Here is a 20,763-nt window from a genome sequence, read left to right as displayed (position 1 = left end):
CTCGAGTCCCAGTGTTCGAGTCCGAGTACAAGTCCGAGTCACCAAAGAAGAGTCCGAGTCGAGTCCAAGTCGAGTCACCATTACCAGAGTTCGAGTCCAAGTCGAGTCTCGAGTACCTTATTGGATTTTTTTTTTTGTTTAGTTTTTTGAGGAAACAATAGCAACCAACTGAGTTGGTAGGCATTGAAGTCCATTATATGAAGAAAACATCATAATGTTTTCCTTAAAAAAAATAATTTAAGAAAAAACGCCATAGATATCCTGGATGGCATTGGGAGGAGTAAACAATTAGGAAATTTTCAATTTTTGTGTGAACTAATCCTTTAACACTGTATTACAGAAATACACTCGGCGAAAAAAAGAAACGTGCATATTACAATGATTGTGTGTGTGTGTGTGTGTGTGTGTGAGAGAGAGAGAAAGAGAGAGGGCGTTTGTGTGTGAGTGATCACTCACACACAAACGCTCTCTCACGCTCATTGACGAGTGATTTAGCGTGTGTGCGTTTGTATGTGTTAAAGTGAATGTGTGTGTGTGTGTTACGCTCATGTTCTTTATTTCCAATGTAGGCGCGCGGTATGCACGCTCATAATGGAAGCATATGCGCGCTCATAATGGAAGCATCCAGGCGCGTCCGCAACGCGCAACGAGTTAAAAACATCTCAACTTTTCAGAATGCCACAAGCGCACCGCGGGTCATGTGACAAGAACTAACCAATCAGCTTCATCCTTTCCCGCAAGTGCCCAAGCGCTTTGGAAAAAAAGCAAAGTGAGTGACGTCAGTGAGTGTGTTGTCAAGCAAAGAGAGCGAGCGGTAGCAGTGTCTGATCCCGGCCGGTCTTGGGCACGAAACATTTTTTATAATATTTTTTGTCAAAAACAACGTGATGAATGCTCAAATCCGAGTCCGAGTCCAAGTACGAGTCATCAGTCCACGAGTCCAAGTCGAGTCACGAGTCCAGAGAATGGAGTCCCGAGTCGGACTCGAGTCCAAAGAATAGTGACTCGAGTCGGACTCGAGTCCGAGTCCAGGACTCGAGTACTCCGTCACTGGCTCACACTAGGCAATCTTAACCGTGCTGAAGTGCGTTTGACCTTCAAAGCCTGGTTCATTTGACTAGTTTGATCACTCCGTTTAGCTGTCCCTGGCTCAGTTGGAAGAGGTGGGCAAGAGCGCGGACCAGTTCAGTTAGAGATTAGTGATGGGAAGTTCGATTCTTTTCCGCGAACCGGTTCTTTCGGACGGTTCGATTCAATAAACCGGTTGAAAAAACCGGTTCATCGGTTCTTTCACGCTCGACGTAATGACGTCATTGGCGATGACGTAATGGCCTCACGTCTATCAAACATTCAAATATATAAAGTCAGTAATCATAACTTTAGTCAGTTAAAACCTCATAATCATGAAAAGTTTACATTTGAGTTTTGCAACAACACCTAAATACAGTAACAGCAATAATGTGCATATGAGGATTTAAGTCTTGAAGATATAAAGTAAATAAATTAGGTGTCATCAGTGCAGAAACCATGATCCACTTACTAAACATAATCCATTGCGATGTATTTGTTATTAAATTAACTTACGTTTCGCCAGATTGCCCTTCATCCAAGCCCTCAAAATACCCGCTCATAACTACTAGTACAGAATCAGAATCAATCACCAAAAGAATCCCTTCGGTTCAGAGACATGCTGTGAGTCAGTTGGCTTCACGCTGAATCGCGCATGCGCAGTATCATCAGTTCATCGGTTCTCAATTCGGACGCGTCCGACAGAAACGATTCTCGGTTGAGTGTACTGATGATCCGAAAACCGATGCAACCGGTTCTTGACTCGAGAACGAGAATCGCTCTAACCGGCACGTGCTGCAGTTCAGTGTCATCAGCTGCTCTACTCGTGTTCATGTTCTGTTTACTACAAACTCAATTTGTGAATGTCATCATTAACTATAAATACAGTACAGATATCTCATAAATCATCCCTTATTCCTATTAAACATAAGAGTCTTTAGAGTCTTAATTATTGTCCAACTTCCCTGAAAACCCATTTGGCCTATACATTATATACAATATACAGATTGGAAACATTAATCTAAAAAAAATAATTAAAAAAAAAAATCAAAATAAAATATAGTTACTTTATCACACTTTCCGATGTTTAACAAAATACTTACAAAATTACACGCATGCGCAGTATCATCAGTTCATCGGTTCTCAATTCGGACGTGTCCGACAGAAACGATTCTCGGTTGAGTGTACTGGTGATCCGAAAACCGAAGCAACCGGTTCTTTACTCGAGAATGAGAATCAGCTCATCGGTTCTCAAATCGGACGCGTCCGACAGAAACGATTCTCGGTTGAGTGTACTGGTGATCCGAACACCGAAGCAACCGGTTCTTGACTCGAGAACGAGAACTGCTCCAGCAGTGGGCGTGTTTGTTCATTATCTGGCTCGGCTCGGTGTTCATCTTCAGTTCGGTCTTCACAGCATTTCATTCAGTGTACTGTTTGAGTAAATGGATTACCCCGGGATATTGGTTTATTCTGACTCAGAGGGAGTGTCAGTCACGTTAAAAAAGTTAACAGCTTAAGTAATTTGTGGATTTATGCTTATTGGAGACGTGAACCGTTTCAAACGATTCAGTTCGATTTGGTGAACTGGTTCAACCGGTTCACTAAGAAGAACCGGTTAAATTGAACGATTCGTTCACGAATCGGCCATCACTATTAGAGATCACTGCTGCGTGATTGCGTGAATATTTCTGAGTGGAAAAAGCTATAGATCTGTAAAGCAATATATTGTGAGAGGGACGTATGTTACCACATCCCATACGACTCAAAATAATAAAACACAAAATTAACAAAACAATTCACTCCACTGTGTTGAGCGAGAATACCTCACGGCTGTCTTCACATGCTAAAGTCACGATAATGAGCTTTCTTGCATTCTTTTCTGTAACAGTGGAAAACAACAGTGGATATTGGTTTGTGAATGTTGATGCTTAGCCTAAATAATTTGATTGGGCACATACCCTCCTGTGACCCATGATTTGTCTGTATTTGTATTCAGAGTCGGTGAGCAGCGGACTATCATAATAACAAAAAACTGCATTAACTTGCAATTAAAATAATTGTCGGCATTAATCTATTAATGCGTTAAAGCGAATTTTGTTCACTTTAATTGTGTGAAAGTAGCGCTGAAGTCCAACTTAATATATACTGAAGTATATATGATAGTTCTAAAGTGGAACTAAAATTCAGGTACACTTTAAATATCTTACATTTAAAAACTGATGTAATTAAACAATCCTTATCAACAGTGACATTAAAACATATTTTAGGTTTGTTATTAAGAAATTAATTAGTTATACATTTTTATAAGGCTCAAGCGATATATCAGTAAATATATGTTAATATATTTAAACTACACTTAGTATGAAATAAATGTATTTTAAATATATAGTTTGATGTTCTATCTAATGCAATTAAATTACATTTTAGACACTTTTATATTTAAATAGCATATAAATAATATTGGAATAGTATAATATTTAAATATTTTTACTGAATTTTGTTGCATCTTTTCCAGCACAGCAAAAGAAATGGTTAAACAGTTCAAGTTGTTCAAGGCTGAAATAAGCAACAGTCTAAAACCATCAGACATGGAGTCTTATCTAACATTCTGCATCTAAATCTCTTCACTAAAAACAAGACATCCGTATTAGTCTCTAATATGTGTACCAAGATGGATTGTATCAGAATCACAGGGGCCGAGGGACCATCTTTCATCCATTAACATACTTGACAATCTGGGGTCACAGTGCACAGAAACACCTCTGACTGATTGCGCCAGCTGTCAATCAACACAACTCTCACTTTGATTAAACCTGGGCAGCTGTGCACCTATCGCTCCCTCTTGTCCGGGCAGATTGCACACAGAGTTCCCACACTGAGGAATGCCTCTGTCTGGGGCTGTACCGCACTTAAAGAGAGGGGACAAGCAAGGGGCCTCATCGTATAAAGCTCAGCTTGGCACTGGGCCAGCTGTGGATGGAGGGAGGAAGTGAGAAGGGGGGCACTGGAGTATCTCTTGCTCTTTCTCTTCCAAAGGATCCATCCATCATTTGTGGGGCGTAGGGAGAGCATCCGCTATCAGTGCTCTAATGTAATCAGTCTGGCTCTGAGCAGGGCCCCAGGGTGCCGCAGAGGGTCAGAGGCCAAATGAGCCACAACAGGCTGAAAGAGATGGCACAAAGCAGGAAGTACACACTTAACAGATACCTAGTAACCACTATGCACACTAGAAATTTGTAATACACAAGCTTTGTGCTAAAACACTTGACGAAACAGAGTGCGTTAGTGCCAGCCCATATTTTTCCCATTGAGATATTTATAAAGGTTTTGTTAAGCCATGAACCAATCAAACCAGCTCTGAAGTGAATCATAACATTTCAAACTTTTAATTGAAGTATTGGACAAAAAGACAAAGTTACAAGTACTTAACTGCTTTAGTGAGGGAAAGAACTACAATCCTATGAAGCACTACAATCATATCAAAACTATATGCTGAAGAAGCAATATATTTTAAGTTTATTCCAAAATATGCACAAATATACACAAATTTTAAAGTATTTTGCCCCATGCGACACTCAATAACATCATTTGCGGTGTTGGGAGTAGCCGTTCCCTGCAAGTTCTTTTGGTGCAATTTGCTCAGCGCAAGTCTTTAATTGGTGGAATTGTCTGTACAGTATCATGGGTAATTTAGTTTTTCACCACAAATTCAGCATTTTAAAAATACTTTGAAATAATGTGTATGGATTGCTTCAACAAAAGCATATGCCATCAATTAACAACCTGGGAACTCAATAGGTCTTTCTAAGGTTTGGTTATCGAAGTTATAATTAAAATTTGCTTTCCTTATGAAGAAAATGAATGGAGTTTTTACTTCTGGAACCCAACTGTTGCACTCTATATGTATGAAGAGAAGTCAGAAATGACTAAATTAAATATAGAGCAAGGATATAGAGCAAGTAATCAGCTACCAAAAAAAGACTTCAGAAAGACATTTCATTCTTTAAAGCTTTTGGTAACATCAATCAAACCTGCTCTGCTTTTGGCAGAAACCCAGAAAAAATCTGAAACCATTAGTCACTCTACGGGGCAAAAAACTGACACATCAAAACTAGGAATCATAGGATTCATAGGATTGTAGTTAAATCCTATGTGCCCTCCAGAAGTTTGCGCTCTGCAAGTGAACAACGCCTTGTGGTGCCATCCCAAAGAAATTCAAAATCACTCTCACGGACCTTTTCCTGGACTGTGCCCAGCTGGTGGAATGACCTCCCAATCCCAATTCGTACAGCTGAGTCTTTACTAATTTTCAAGAAACGTCTGAAGACTCATCTTTTTCGCCTGCACTTAACCTACTAACACCAGTACTTTTCATTTTCTTGTCTTTGTTCATTTAATTAAAAAAAAAAAAAAAAATCCTGGCTATGCGTTCTATACTAGACTAACTGAGACTTGTCATGGCACTTGTATACTGTTGTTGTTCTCCTGTTGACCTGACTGCTTCTATTGTTCTCATTTGTAAGTCGCTTTGGATAAAAGCGTCTGCTAAATGATTAAATGTAAATGTAAATGTAGGAAGTTCAGATCACATTTGTTAAGCATTAACTTAAGTTTGTTCATTCTTTACACTTCCAACCAAAACTAGACTGAGCAGAAAAGATTAAAAACAATAGTACTCTCACCCAAGTTCTTCAAGGAAAACTTTCTCTTCCAAATCTGGCAGGTAGAAATGACCGGTGCAGGGAGGCTTGTAATATAACCTGTTTATGTTACGTGTTCATAATCTCTTATGACGTGAGCTGAGAACCCAGATCAGTGCTGATGTGTGTCACTGAGTAGGTCTCATCTGCCTTTCGTAATGAGGTGTAAACAGACATTAGAGTCGAGCCCTAAGAGCTGAAACAGCAGCTGTATTAGCCTGTAATGATAGTGCTGTCTTGCACGCTGGCACTGCAAAACCTGGGGAAAACAGTCATTATTCTAACACAAGTGTTGGCCTGTTGAGAAGCTATACTTTAGAGGTAAACTCTCCTGAACTGCTTCACGACTGAAAGAAGTGTGTGAAGCACCTGTGTGAGATGAGATGCAACCAAAGAAAGTTGGGGACTGAATGTAAAAGTTTAAGAATTGGTCATTGAAAAACTGGAAAGGACTTTCTTGATCTGGCAAGCTCTAATCTGATTGGCTGGTTGCAAAAGATACTCGAAGGCTGAAAGATACTCGAAGAGTTTTGTTTGTAGCACTATGTTTACATGACAACAATGTACTAAAAATGGTAAGGTTTTTCCTTTCTGTTTTTGAAAAGATTTACATATACTGTAAGGCGACAACATTTTTAAAACGATCCCTGTTAACATGGATCTGGAAAAACGACTAAAACGCTCTATGATGCATACCAGGCCAGTTGTTGGCAATGTCACTTTCCAAAGAAACACTACGCACCTGTACACATACCTGTAGACTGAACACATAATATTGCATGCGCATGATCCACAAATTCATGTCCTTTTGAAGACTCCATTTTTAGGCTCCCAAAATGCCATTTTTGTATAAATGAACTGCTAAAATGCATAAAAAGTTTTAGATTTTTAGTAGAAAATTGCTGAAATAATATCAAAGATGCCCCTTCAGAGCAAAAATTTTTGCATACAGTAAGTCGTGGCAACACAAGACTAGTGAAATATTTCTGGACATGGATAACATCCTCCACAACATCTTGAGAAATGACCCGCAATCTTTCTCATCCTGTTCCTTTCCTTCTCCAAATCAATCATCCGATATTTTAAGCGATATAAAACACAATATAGCTCAATAGAGCCCAGACGATGATCTATCAGGTTTCGTTCATGCGATATCCACACAGATATCCTGCAATGTCCGTCTGTCCACAGTCATAAGAGCAGCAATCCTTTAAAAACCTTCTCCGTTTCATCGCTGATCTTTAGCCTCTCCTCTCTGACCTCTCATTTCTCTCACTCAGTCATGTCTTACACAAAGCCTGAGGCATGATGGGTAATTGCACATTAATGGTATTTATTAATTGCCTCTTCCTTCGTGACACTCGTGTTTGAGTGATATCATCGCGAGTGCATCAAGGTGCATCTTTGACAACAGACTCAGCTTTCTGCAGACGGAGGGATGACTTCATATCAATAAAAGAGTGTAAGGAGAGAGGGAGGGCCACACCTGCTGGCTGCTGCTGAAGGAGTAAATCAAAGTGAATGAGGTCAGAGGCAAAGAGGGAGCCCCTGGGTAGAAATGGAGCAGGACGTGTGTGCATGTGTGTGAGTTGTGCCAGAAAGAGGCTGTCTGCCAGACTTGCTGCCAACTAAACACACTCTAAACCATATCAGTGACAGCTCTACCTGTCTAATACTTTTTCTTTCAATCTCTCTCAGTGTTGTTCCTTTTCTTCTCTGTTTCCTTTCATCTCTCTCCTGTTCCTTGCCTGTAATGATTACACTTTATAAACTGTGAGATTGTTCTCTCTCCTTCCAAAATGAACCAGAAAGTTGGAGCCCTTAGTTTCATGAAAATCTGTAAAATTAGGGGCGCACTTAAATGATATTTCATATTAAAGAATTATATTATGAATAAATGTGTTACAAGTAAATTATAAAAAAACAAATGAGTTATATATATAATTGATATTAATGCATATTTTATATAAATGCTGGGGCCAGTTGCATAAACTTACAATTTTAAGGCTGTGACTTAAGAAATAGAAAGACTAACTAGTGGTTATCATTGGTTGTTATATAGGTAAAACTAGTGGTTAACCAAGTGGTAATCAGTCTAACTTTTCAGGTTCAAATTAGCCCAATATACCAATTTATGTAACTAAATTAAAAAAGTTATGACCAGCCTTGAAGACAAAATCATATGGTTAACTTTTAAGACTAGTCTAAGTAGTTTATGCGGCTGGCCACTGTTCATTTGAGCTTTCTAATAAAAATATAAAATAAAAAAATGTTTTCAACATTGATTATAATAAAGAAATATTTCTTGGCATTAAAAATAAATAATACAATTCAAACGAAAAAAATATTGTTAATAAACTGTAATGTGTTAAATTGAAATTTCCATATAATATAACTAATAGCAAAATGTAATTTTATCCTTTTATTCTATCCGTACTAGTCATGGCTGTTTTGGCTATTTTACAGTCGTTTCCCGCCGCAGAGGAGGTTGAAAACAGAGGTATAAAGTATCCTGCACTAGAGTCCCATAGATTCAATGTCTCAGCCACTAACTCTTGAGTCCTTGAGCCCTCTGGGTCTGTACTGTGCTTTATGTTCACTCTCCCTCATTGCATAAATCTGAGCTGTAATTTTCCTGGCACTGGTTCCTGCACTCTGAAGACTCCAAGGTACGAGACGCCCATCTATTTCTCCCAGTTCCCCCTGAATACTGATGCCAGACTCAATAAGGGTCTTGCCCTCGTTTCTCCACGTCCAGGTCCTGCTGTGCCTCGCCGCGCATGCCCCATTCCTGCACCACACCGCCCATTAGCTCATTTTTAACAACCCCCACCCCCACTCCCTTCTCGCCCCCTGAAGCAAGACCCTGCCAGCAGCTGCGAGCTGGGGACCACTTAACTGATTTCTTCTGGGAGGGTTTCTGAGCTGGGAGAGATGATCCGTTTGGTGGGAGCGTTGCCTTCAGACTGCGCTGTTTGGCACAACTGTGGGTCTGTGTCAGCTTTGCCAGGCTAATCATTTGGAACCAATTTAATTTGGCTTTACATTGCATTTTGTCACAGAGCAGGAATTTTATATATGATGCAGTTAATGGGAAGAATGACAGCGGGAAGGCAAAATCTACAAGCTGACACATGGGGCAAAAAAAAAAGGACATTCATTCTTCAGACTTCAAGATGTTAAAATAGTTTAAAGGGTTAAAAAATAGCAGAATAAATGCATTTAACTTCTAAAATGTGACATTTCAGAGTGAAGCAGAATATTGTGCCAGAAAAAAAAAATAAGGGCGGGACTAGATTTTATCTACTGGGAATTCACTGGATTGAGAAAAGTGGGATATGATGGAAAACTCTTAGCGGAGAAAGTTATGTTATGTTTTAATTGTGTTTAATTATTTCATTAGGAATTATGTTTTAATTAAAAACAATGAACATTTATATAAAATTTCTAAATTTTTTACAATAAGATTAAATTTATTAGTAGTAATTTATGCATTAGATATCATGAACTAAGAGGGAATAATACTGATTTAATTAATCTGGATATCATCAATAAACATATTTTTTACATTTAGAATTAATTGTAAATTAATGCCTTATAAATGGACATGAATCAACAAAGAGCAATAGCGATTTTATAAATGATTATTAACCTACATTAATAATGCTTAGAAAAATGTTGTTCATTCATTGCTGATGACTTCTAAAGCATTAACTAATGGCCCTTACAGTAAAAAAGAATGTTTATTAAAAATAAAATATGTACATTTTAAAGTCATACACTGTAAAAAGTGAAGGTGTTAATAAAAGTATGTTTTACAAGAAAATTATATTTCGGTATTTTCATTTTCTACTTTTAACTCAATGTGTTACTTGCCGTTTCTGTGTAATTTTTCATTCAATTTCCTTCCTGTAGCTCAAACAGGAGAACAACACCAATGTCACGGCTTCAATTCCCAGGAAAAGCAAGAACTGATAAATATCCAAAGTCAGTTTTAATAAAAATGTTTGCTAAATGCATAAATATGATGAAATTAATGTGCTATGCTATGCTGTTTTTAATCACACAAGCTCTTTAAATACTATATTCACACAACTTTAAGCAGCTCAGCTCCAGAAATCGCTTCTGAAGCAGGAGCTGAGCAAGAAAATCACTACCTTAAAGCCGCTCCTGAATGGCAGGTTGGGTAATAGCTCCAGAACCCAATCAGGATCACCTAACAAAAGCAGACACAATCAGCTCCGCAGACGAACTAATCAACGCGAGTGCAACTGCCGACACAGACATCCATCACTTTACCATGTAAATACAGCACAGCATGAAATGAAAGAGGCTCCAGCCTTCCCAATCAACCTGTATTACTTACAAGTGCATACAACAAACACCATTTGAAACATTGCAGGGTCAAACAGTTGTAAAAACAGAGCTGATTGCACTCATGGAGTGGATCTGCGACTACCGAGGGTCCTTAACTTCAAAGAGGAAAAGACAGGTAGGTTAATGCCTTTAGCATTAAAATGTATTACATGTGTTGCATGTAAACAAATAAAAGTATCAGCTACAGCTCTCTGAATAAAGCTTTGGTCGTTTGATGAGGAACTTCTTAATTTAAAGTGCAGATTCAGGGAAAACAGAAGTTTATTTTATGTGTGCCGGTATTTTAAATATATAGTTAAGGAAATATCAAATTAGCTACAAAATAAACATACATATCTGCTGTGGTGACAATTGACCGCACTGTTGAACTACAAGAAGCATGCTTAAATGCACTGAATGTACACTTGTGGTGTACTTACAATCTAAAATACATAAAAAGTACATAAGTACATAAAAAATAATAAACCTATTAGTTGGTTAACCCTAAGTTCCCCTACTGTATGTGGAAAAAAAATATATTGAACATCACATGTAATTTTACGGTAATATACAGCTTTTGGAAGTGAAAAAAAATCTGTAAAATCTGTTAAAACCTAAAATGTTGCTACTGTATTTTTAATGGTAAACTTCTGGCAACCACAGCTGTCAGTTTTTTTCCATATTATTTTTTTACAGTGTGATTATAAAATAATATATAAAGACTTAAGATATACTTAAGTCCTACTTGTGTATTATAGTTTAAATGTATATTAAATGCACTATAATTGCATTTAATATACATTTAAACTATAATACACATTCATATAACTGCATTTAACATGCCATTAAGTGTCAAAAACATTCATTTAACACTTAAGTATATTCTCCTAAAAAATATTATTTCAGTAATAAGTACTCTTCTTAAAGGTATAGGGTTCTTTTTCACAAGGGAATGCTACACAGTACTCACACAGTATGCTAGTTGCTAGCTGAGCTGCCTTCATCTTTTCTTTGCGATCAAGTAGTAGGGTCCATGTATTACAAGGAACCATTGATAGACCCCCACAAAATGTGTTCATATTTCACTAAGGTGTCATTTTATTGACACTTACAAACAAAACTGATTCAAATGCAATAAACATTCTCTTAGCGCTCTTAGCTGTTAATGCTAAAATGCTTAAACACGGAACTACAAGCCTTTATGGATGTAGTTCTGAACATAATTCTGCTTCCTTCAATACAGGACAATTCTATATTAACTAGAAACACTACACATCACTAAGATGCTTTTGTCAGCCAAAGCAGGAGACTCTGCAGTTCCCTTCATTTAAAAAGGTCATTAAATTGTGTTTTTTTTTGGTGATCATCTTACAAAATGTGACCGGTTTACCAACTCTGCGGTGATGAGGACCCATTGGCGGCCCATGAACCGTTACCCAAAAGGCTGGACGCTCATACAGCTACAACAACACATGCACTCTAGAAGTCCTCCATCCCCCCATCCACTCAATGAAAACCACAACTGTGCATTGTACTGTAAATGCACTGGTTGAACGACAAAATCTTTTTGTTGCATTCACAAGAAAAGACTGCAAGCGCAATGAAGCTAAAAGTAGTTCTGCCTCTCTTTTCAGAAATGTACTTAGATTAAGCAACTGAGATTTAGGTGCATGAAAACAAGAGTAAAATGAATTATAAATCAATTGCATTAATTGAGATTTTAGACATAACATATATAATATGCAGCCATTCTGATGAACGTTAAACTTATTTGAAATGGTTAAAGGATTTAGTATCCTCTGTATGTTAACATATGTAATGGTCGGGCTACGCAGTGTGTCTGCTTTCAGCTGTGTGTTAGCTCATCACCCCTTCTCCTATGACATCATCCCCCAACAATGTCACCATTCATACAGATGTTGCTTACAAAACACAGATTCAGATTGTCTTTGGGCAAACAGAGCTTCACACACAACCTGTGCACCAGCTGCAGGTGCCTCTTCAGTAAAGGGCTCATAACTTAATGTGACTTCCACTGATGGATGACATAATTCAATAGAGCAGAAATTCGGAGTCATTGAAATTAGTCTGAAATTACGCATGAGATTTAAAATTAGGTTACATAATTGTATATCCCACATTTACAGCACAAGGCATGACTGTACATTACAGTTTCCATATAGATATAATACATACTGTAGGTATGCTGAAAAAAAAAAATGCTGAAAAATTTTTCACTCACAAATTACTAATAAACTTCAAAAACAATTACAAATAAATGGCTATTAACATTAAATTAAACGTAAAAACTGAAAGTAGAAAAACTGGAAACATTTTCATGTAAAAAATAAAAGTACTCTAAAAATATATATTTTTTTAGATATTTGAAAAATGGATATGATTAATGGGGAATTTACATGAAAGATCCACATTCATAACAAATAAAGTTTAAAACACATCTGCCAAGTTCCTGAAATGAAATTAAAATTTTTATTGATTGCTTTCAAAAACATGTGGTTTGACTATCAAGTAATCGAGGATTAAATTATTAATTCATCAATTGGTTTTGAAAAACAAACAAAAAAAAAAGACACCCCTTTTTTCTAATAATAATAAATATTATTACATAATAAAATATTATACCAAACTATTTTTCTGCTTCTGATTTATTTTCATTATAATATCAGGACAGTTGTATATAACATTTATGACTATGCTCTCTAAAAATACATTTTAATTTTGAAATTATACACATACTCATCACAGCAGAGGTGTATTCAAGTCATTTTATACATGAATCAATCATATTTTTAATGTATTTTTGAATAAATGAATAGATTCAGATTAAAAAAAGCAACGTCATTGATCCTAATTACAATAGAAATAATACAATTGTATAATTATAAGCAAAACCACAAAAGATTGTTTGATCAGTTTTGTGATCAGTTCTGATCCTCTGTGGATGAATGAAGGTGTGATTATATAAGCCTGAATCTCCAGCAATCACATAAAGACTTTACATTACTTTGATAGCTGTATCCCTCAGTGAAATGTTTCTTTAAGAAAGGTTCCTTTTTTTCCACAGCTCAAGTGAAAAAAAGAAAAACGAGTACATTTAGAGCATGCCAAGGATTATGTCATCTGAGCAACATGTGCCAGCGCAAGGCCCTCGGAGAAACAGAGCAGGAACGTATAGTATTGTTTATCTCATAAAAAAACCTCACCACCTAGTCTGACGCTTAGTGACAAATTTATCATCCTTAGTAACAATGTAAACAACAGATAATTACCCCATGATAAAACAAAGAACCACAGATTGTTTTTAACTGTCACTGGCATGAATAGTGAGACTAACATTCCAAGCAGAAGTCGTAGATTTTCAGTTCCTGGTCAAGAGAACTTGTGTGAAGCTGCTTTAAAGAAATACCCTTGCAAATATAAAAAACGTTTCTTTGCATAATTAGGTTATTTAGTATTTTTTATGTTTCTTCATGAAACGCTTCTATTTCTTTCAATGCACATGTGCAGAAGGGCTTTTTTGAAAATGTGAAATAATACATTTGGTGGAATTTATACTTAAAACAAGTGGGGGAAATCTTACAAAATACATTTATATTCAACATCTTAATATGTTTTCATTTTTTATGTTTTAATTTGCTTTCAGGTCAATTTAATTTTAAATATGCAATAAGAATTAATTTGATTTGCATTCCTGGCTTGTTTGTTTATCTTTGTGCTTGTCAATTTAAAGAGAGAGAGAGAGAGAGAGAGAGAGAGAGAGAGAGAGAGAAAGAAACAGAATTTTAAAGATAAATAATTATTTACATTATATTTACTTAAATATAAATACATAATTTGCAAATTAATCACATGAAAAAAAATAACATTTTAATTTAAATAAAAGTCACACTTCCAACATGTTAGGCAAAAAGATAAACTTTAAAAATCTCAATCCTTCTCCTGAAGAACTCTTTATTACATCTGATGTCACTTAAGCCATTGGATAAAGTTAAGTTAAACTTAAACATTTTTGTCTCTATCCTCTTATTGAATGATAATTTTTAACATTTCAATCAAGTCCTGCATTTTTTTTTAACTGTTTCACATGTAAATATTACTTTTAAAAACTTTACTGGAATTAAGTGGTTTGTCAAATTGTCAAACCTTTTATTTACAATGTCCGCTTATTTTCAATTATCAGTATTTTTCTCAAAAAACAAGACAAAAACACTGAATAAAAAAGTGTATTCTGGTTTTCTGTCTCACAGTTCCCTTTTTTCCATTAGTTTACAGCTCTAAGCAAATATTTACATGCTAATGTTTCAAAGGAAGCTGCAAGCTGTATACAGTGTAGAACTGCCAAAAACTCATAGGGACTTTTCTCTCGGAAGCCTGCACATGCCAAAACAGTGGTGGGACTGAAAGTGGATCCGCACTGAGTTTGACAGGGTTCAGCTGGCACATACACATGCCTTTTCCTCTCTCTGATAAGAGCGTTTGAGCTTCCTTTTCCACAGACACCAGGTCTTAGATATATCAAAACACAGCGTGTGCAGGAAAAACAAAATGACCGGGCACAGAGCACATGTGCTCTTTTGTTATGTAGTTTGTTGTTGAGTATGTCTATGAGTAAATGGAGAGAGAATTATACTGTAATTTCTAACAACAGAACAACTACATCTGCCCAGCACATCGAACAACTGGATATCTGAAACGTATCATCAGTGACTTCATTAATAATAAATATTCAGCTGCTCGGCCCAAGAGCAAAACAGCCACAAACACAAGAGCCTGCTCATCCACATCTGGCCTGAGATAAATGACACCTTAACCACAGAGTATGAAGACAGCACAGCATTGTGTGTGTGTGTGTATGTGTGTGTGTGATGATCTGACTGCAGTCCCGTGGGAACAAAAGCACTTTTAGCAGGGGTTTTTTTTCACCGGAGACCCCCTGGCCCACCACAAAATCAATTTGGCTTCATCAAGCACAGACACACACACACACACACACACACATATGCACACTGATCCACCATCCACCATACTATCACCTCACACACTCTCTTTCTGTCTTTCTCACATACACAGACTTCCACTTTCCTCCGTCTCTCACTTTCTTCATGTTCTCTAGTTCGACCCTCTCTCTCTTGTGGCTGAGGGTTGGGTATGAGGTTACAGATGGGGGAGATATTTCCCATTTGGAATAAGTCAACATCTCTGTATAATGAGATTAGGGCTGGAGCTCCACACTGGGGTTGTGCTGGGCCGGGCAGCACACGGCTCCGATCACCCCACAACAGGTCATCTGATAGCAGCGCTTACTATTATCCCATTCGGGTAAGCATAGATGCCATAGTTTTTACCAAAAAATAAAAATAAAAAATAAAATAAAATCTTTCACTGAAAAAAATATATTAGTGTTGTTATATAGTAAAATATAAAAAAATAAAATAAAGAGAAGCAAAATCATGTAGATTATTTATTTAGACTTATCATCAGAGAATACAACATTATTTTATTATTATTTTGATTTTGTTCATTTTTATTCCAAAACATGGAAATAGATTTTTTGTTGATAAATCTATCTATATCTATATCTATATCTATATCTATATCTATATCTATATCTATATATCTATATCTATATCTATATCTATATCTATATATAATTTCCCCCCTTAAGTTTTATTTATAATTAAACTTAAGGAGGAAAAACAAAGGAAAATATATAAAGGTCATGTTATATTACACTATAAATTATACAAAAGATTGTAATTCTAGTCTAAACATTATTAAAACTTGATACTTTTGCATGAAAGGCAATATGTGTGTGTGTGTGTGTGTGTGTGTGTGTGAGAGACCTTACATAATTGCATAAATTGTAAAAGTATCATGTTTTAAGTATGTTAATTATTTTCTAATACATAATTAATCATTTTAGTTCTATCATAATATAATTAATAATTATTGTTTATAATTATTAATATTATTTTACAATAAAAGTCATAATAAATTTTTTTTTTGAAGTGACCGCTGGAACACTAGATTTTGGCAGCTTTTTTGTCATCATTTCATTTGAAGTACATGTGAATTTCTTTTTTATTATTATTATTATTATTATATATGTTTGCATTCTTACAGATAACTGAATTATCCAGCATCCAAAGGCGTGGCGACCTTTGTTTAATTCTTCCTATAAAATTGTTTTAGTGAATCTTGAAAGCTTAAAACAAATGGTTTCATGTGTCAGAGCAGAAAAAAAAAAAAGGAATTTATAATTCAATTACAATCAGGGCCGAGAGCGAGGCAGAGAGGGGGGATGTGCCTGGAGTCCAGCCAGAGGACAGATAAGACTGCACATTAAAGTAATATTATGCTCCCCCTGCCCGTTACCATGGCAACAAACGAACAGATTAAAAAAATACACATGGCGATCAATCTCCAGCGGGACGGGGAGACGGAGAGAGAGTTAAGTGCTCTTCCAACGCTCTTTCTTTCCACCATCAGAACCATCACTCATGCTTTGACGTACAGACACTTTCTCTCTCTCTTTCTGTCTTTTATCTTGTTCTTGCATTGTTTTTCAGTCTCTTCCTTTCTCGAAATGTTTGCATTGCCCTTTTTCTCAGAGCAAAATAATTAACTCCCTCCCGAGTCCAATTCCGAATCCACAAATACCGGATTATTACATGGTATAATTAGTGGATTTTAATCTAATTACCAAATCTGTCTCCCTGATCCTCTTGCCACCGCTATGAAACTCAACTCAAACGTGTGAGCAGCCACACACTTAAATGGGATCTTTGGAAAGTGTACAAATCCTGGCAGACAGATGTAACGGTCCTGGAAGAGTTCACACAGAAACACAAACTCTGTCATCATTTACGCATCATCATGTGATTCAAAAGCTGTAGGATTTTCATTGTGGAATGTATGTTATTGTCTCATGCTATTTCCATACATGAGAATAAGGGATGTCATTCTTCAATAGTTATGATTAAAAAAAAAGCCTTGGCGAGTAATATTTGAATGAAAATTAATGCAAAATAGCCTTTTGAGTTACTTTCAGCAAGGTTTTACATTTTAGACTTTTTAAAACACAAAGCAGTGTTTGTTTGCCCTTGACTTTGTGCATCTTCATTGAACGCATTGGTTTTGCACACTGTAAACAATAATTATTTTCATGGTAAAGCACAGTAAAAATTGTTATTGGTCAATTCTATATTTGATGAAAAAGTATAGTAGATCTAATGAGACATTTCATATAATTTAACAGCAGTAAAATACTGCTAAACTCACAGTTTTTGGAAGTTAAAAAGAACAAGTGATCTATAAATTTACAGGACATTCCCAGAGTTCCCTGTGTCAACTTCTTCTTTAAATAATTTCTTCTTTATTTTTTCTTCCTTTAATTCTGTTCTTTTTTTTGTTATCACTTATGTACTGTACATGTATAGTTTTATGCTATATTTTGATATCTATTTTTTTTTTACATAAATTTCACTTTATTTTATTTTAGTTTATAAATAAAAAAGTCACGTTTTTGACATTGTTTGAGCTCTCATAATTATTACTTTCACTGTATGGAAAAAGCAGCCATTCTGTACATTTCTCCTTTTGTGTCACAGGAAAGAAATAAAGGGATTGCAATGACATAAATGTATGTAAATAATGACAGTATTTTCAAAATTGAGCATTATTTTCACTGTTTTGATTTTTTTTAGCAGTCAAATCCACTAACAGATGTGTGTGGGTTAAGTTTAGTATATTCTCATGACTTCTAAAGAGCTATAAATCAGTTTGTCATCGGTACATATTGATGAAATGTGGTAAAAAAAAAAAAAAACATTCATTTTCTTTCCATTCCTACTAGTCCCTCCTTCCTGCTCTCTCCACCAGTATGTTTCTTTTTCATCGTCTTTCTCTCGTTCTCTCTGTCTCTGAGAGCTCTGACTGGCTGCTTTGTTTCTGATGACATCACCATCATGCTGAACTTGTGCTAACAAGCAGCAGAGGCACAAGTGTATATTCAGGGCATCGAGATATACATCAGACAAGCTGGCATACATTGTAGTAAAAAAGAGGAAGACGTAAGTTTGTATTTATGTGTGTGCATGCATATCCATTTGAGCGACAGGGAAAAGTCTTTTTTTGTGTGCTTATACGTGCAAGTGTTGTGTATCTTACACGGGTGACTAGTTCTTTAACAATAACAGAAGATAAAAATGAAGTCAAATCAGATCATACAGGGTAGGCAAGAAGGAAAATATGCACGTGTGTGTGAGACTGACTCACCAGCTTTGCCTCTGAGTGCATGGACGGAACATGAGGGGAGGAGCATGAGCTGCTGTGGGCGGGGCCTTGCATGCCCATCATGTTGGAGCCCATAGACATTTGCCTCTCCATCTGTAGCCACAAATGTGAACAAATTATTTCAGAATCAAACACATTAATGCTTCAAACATCTTGAATAAAAATTAACAAGCAAGCTACAGTGCAAATGTGAGCATATGTCCCAAACATTTGCAGAAAAACATTATGAGAATTAGTTAAAGCTTACTTCTAACTAGTTAAATGATTAAATCTTCTCCCGAGGCAAAATATAACATTTTATATTTAATGTTTTCATATGTAAAATATGTTTTAGAAACATACTTAAAAATTTCATAAATAATATGAACAGAAATGTATTAACATATGGATAATAATAATAATAATGTGATTATGTGATTAAGGTAATTAGCTTTACTTTAGAGATGAACTTGCTAAAAAATGTCATGAAGTTAATTAAGTTTATTAAATGTTTATTAAATGTGGTAAAAAAATAAGGTGGTAATAAGGATTTAATATGTATTTCTTTATTTTATAAACACCGAAATTATCAATACTCAAATATTTATTCATAATCTAAAAACTTTATAATGGTAGGTTTTTATTATATCAATATCATTAGAAACAAATTTAGAAACAAATTATTAATTTGTTAAGATTTAAGTATTTCTAATCTAAATGTTTTTAATTAAAAATAATTTATTTAATTATATTTATATTATTATTTACTTTAATGTAACATTTATATGCTATTTTAGGTTTAGGGTCATGCTGTAGTATAATATATATATATATATATATATATATATATATATATATATATATATATATATATGTGTGTGTGTGTGTGTGTGTGTGTGTGTGTGTGTGTGTGTGTGTGTGTGTGTGAATGTGTGTGTGAATGTGTGTGTGCGTGTATATATTTATTTATGCATATTCCACAATTCTGCGGGAAAAGCAGCAGTCAAAGACAAGCTAAGAGAGGAAGCTGAATACTGCAGAAGTGTGAAGCTTAAAATAGGACTATTAACAAGACCATAAACTAAACCAAAGTTCAGTTCTGTAAGAAAGACAGAATGTCTTAATTCAGAAAGTTTCAATTAATTGCGCACGAAGACTGAAATTGAGGTTTTAGATGTTTGCACTCATACAAAACGCGTTGTGGTGATTTACGCTCAGTTTAAGGTGAGAGAAACTGTAAAATTGTACTTTCAAGGCGTGTGTGTGACATTGAGAGAGACTGGGGGTCCTGTTACTAAAACCCAAATTCTCCCTCCGACCCCCCTTTCAAACCCCTGATGACCTATAGCAGGGTGAAAGCGCAGCAGCCGCTGTAATTATTGGAGGAATATTTGGTTTAAAAATATCACCCCACCCAGCACCCCTTTCCTGGGATGTCAATCGAGATTCAAAAAAACTCCTAGTTTAATTTAATCAACTCTGTGCTTTTACCTCCATAGCCAACATGGACTGGCTTATGTTACAATGAGAACATGTGTCATGTCATTAGAACCCTCAAACACACACACACACACACACACACACACACACCTTCCTCAACCTGCATTCAGGTTCCCAGTGACATATCTGAAATAGAATTAAACCAGATTGAGTACTGGTAGAAAATTACACCTCTTCTGATGGGCTTCCTGATAATGCAGCCACTGAAATGGGTCAGAGCACTGGAAAAGGCATTCATTTAAAGCAGACCACTGAGAAAAGCATGAGAATGATCTATGAAAGATGAGTTTGTGTGTGTATTAATGCGGTTCGGTTGTCAGAGGCATCAGTAAACCATGACTGGGAAGTGTAAATGCATCGTGTGTGTTTATTTATGATCTCACAGGCATCAGAACAGCAGACGATCCTTGCATAGTCGGGTCAGGTAACGTGCCAGGCATGGAGGCCGGCAGTGGCTGTCGCTGTCTGTTCCTCAGGTGCAACAACGAAGAAAGGGAACCAGGCACTGGCCTAAGAAAGAGAACCAAAAGAGAGAGAAAAAAATGAAGGACAAGTGAGATTAACTGGTTATTCAGATGAAAGTTCAGAAGAAATATGACATCAGAAAAACCCATTTGTCTTTACTAGGAAATTGTACCAGACATGCGGCGAATTCAGTTTTTAATAGTTCCTAAGAATTTTCAGTGCCTCATTCGGTCTTAATTTAAGGTATAGTTCATAGAAAAATGACAAATCTGTTAGCATGTACTCATCCTCATGTTGTAAGTTTAGGAGCTATTTAAGCAGAATGTATATATACAATATACAAAAATAAAAAAAAATAGTTCAAAATAATGGTAAC

At 35.9% G+C, this 20,763-nt stretch overlaps 1 protein-coding gene across 3 annotated transcripts in view; it reads right to left on the bottom strand.

The window, feature by feature from the left end:
• creb5b (cAMP responsive element binding protein 5b) overlaps nt 1–20,763 on the bottom strand; it is a 74,650-nt gene that overhangs the window by 23,154 nt on the left and 30,733 nt on the right. For all 3 annotated transcript variants that reach the window (XM_052577958.1, XM_052577959.1, XM_052577960.1), the window contains exons 6-7: nt 20,306–20,432; nt 18,426–18,536 (exon numbers count right to left, since the gene is read on the bottom strand). In XM_052577958.1, coding sequence (XP_052433918.1) covers nt 18,426–18,536; nt 20,306–20,432 — 238 coding nt within the window. The remainder of the gene's footprint in view (nt 1–18,425; nt 18,537–20,305; nt 20,433–20,763) is intronic.

The sequence above is a fragment of the Carassius gibelio genome, chromosome B16 (assembly GCF_023724105.1).
Source record: "Carassius gibelio isolate Cgi1373 ecotype wild population from Czech Republic chromosome B16, carGib1.2-hapl.c, whole genome shotgun sequence".
NCBI classification, from domain to species: Eukaryota; Metazoa; Chordata; class Actinopteri; order Cypriniformes; family Cyprinidae; genus Carassius; species Carassius gibelio.
Note: the sequence above shows the minus strand (reverse complement) of the source record. Positions and strands in the feature narration are given on the sequence as shown.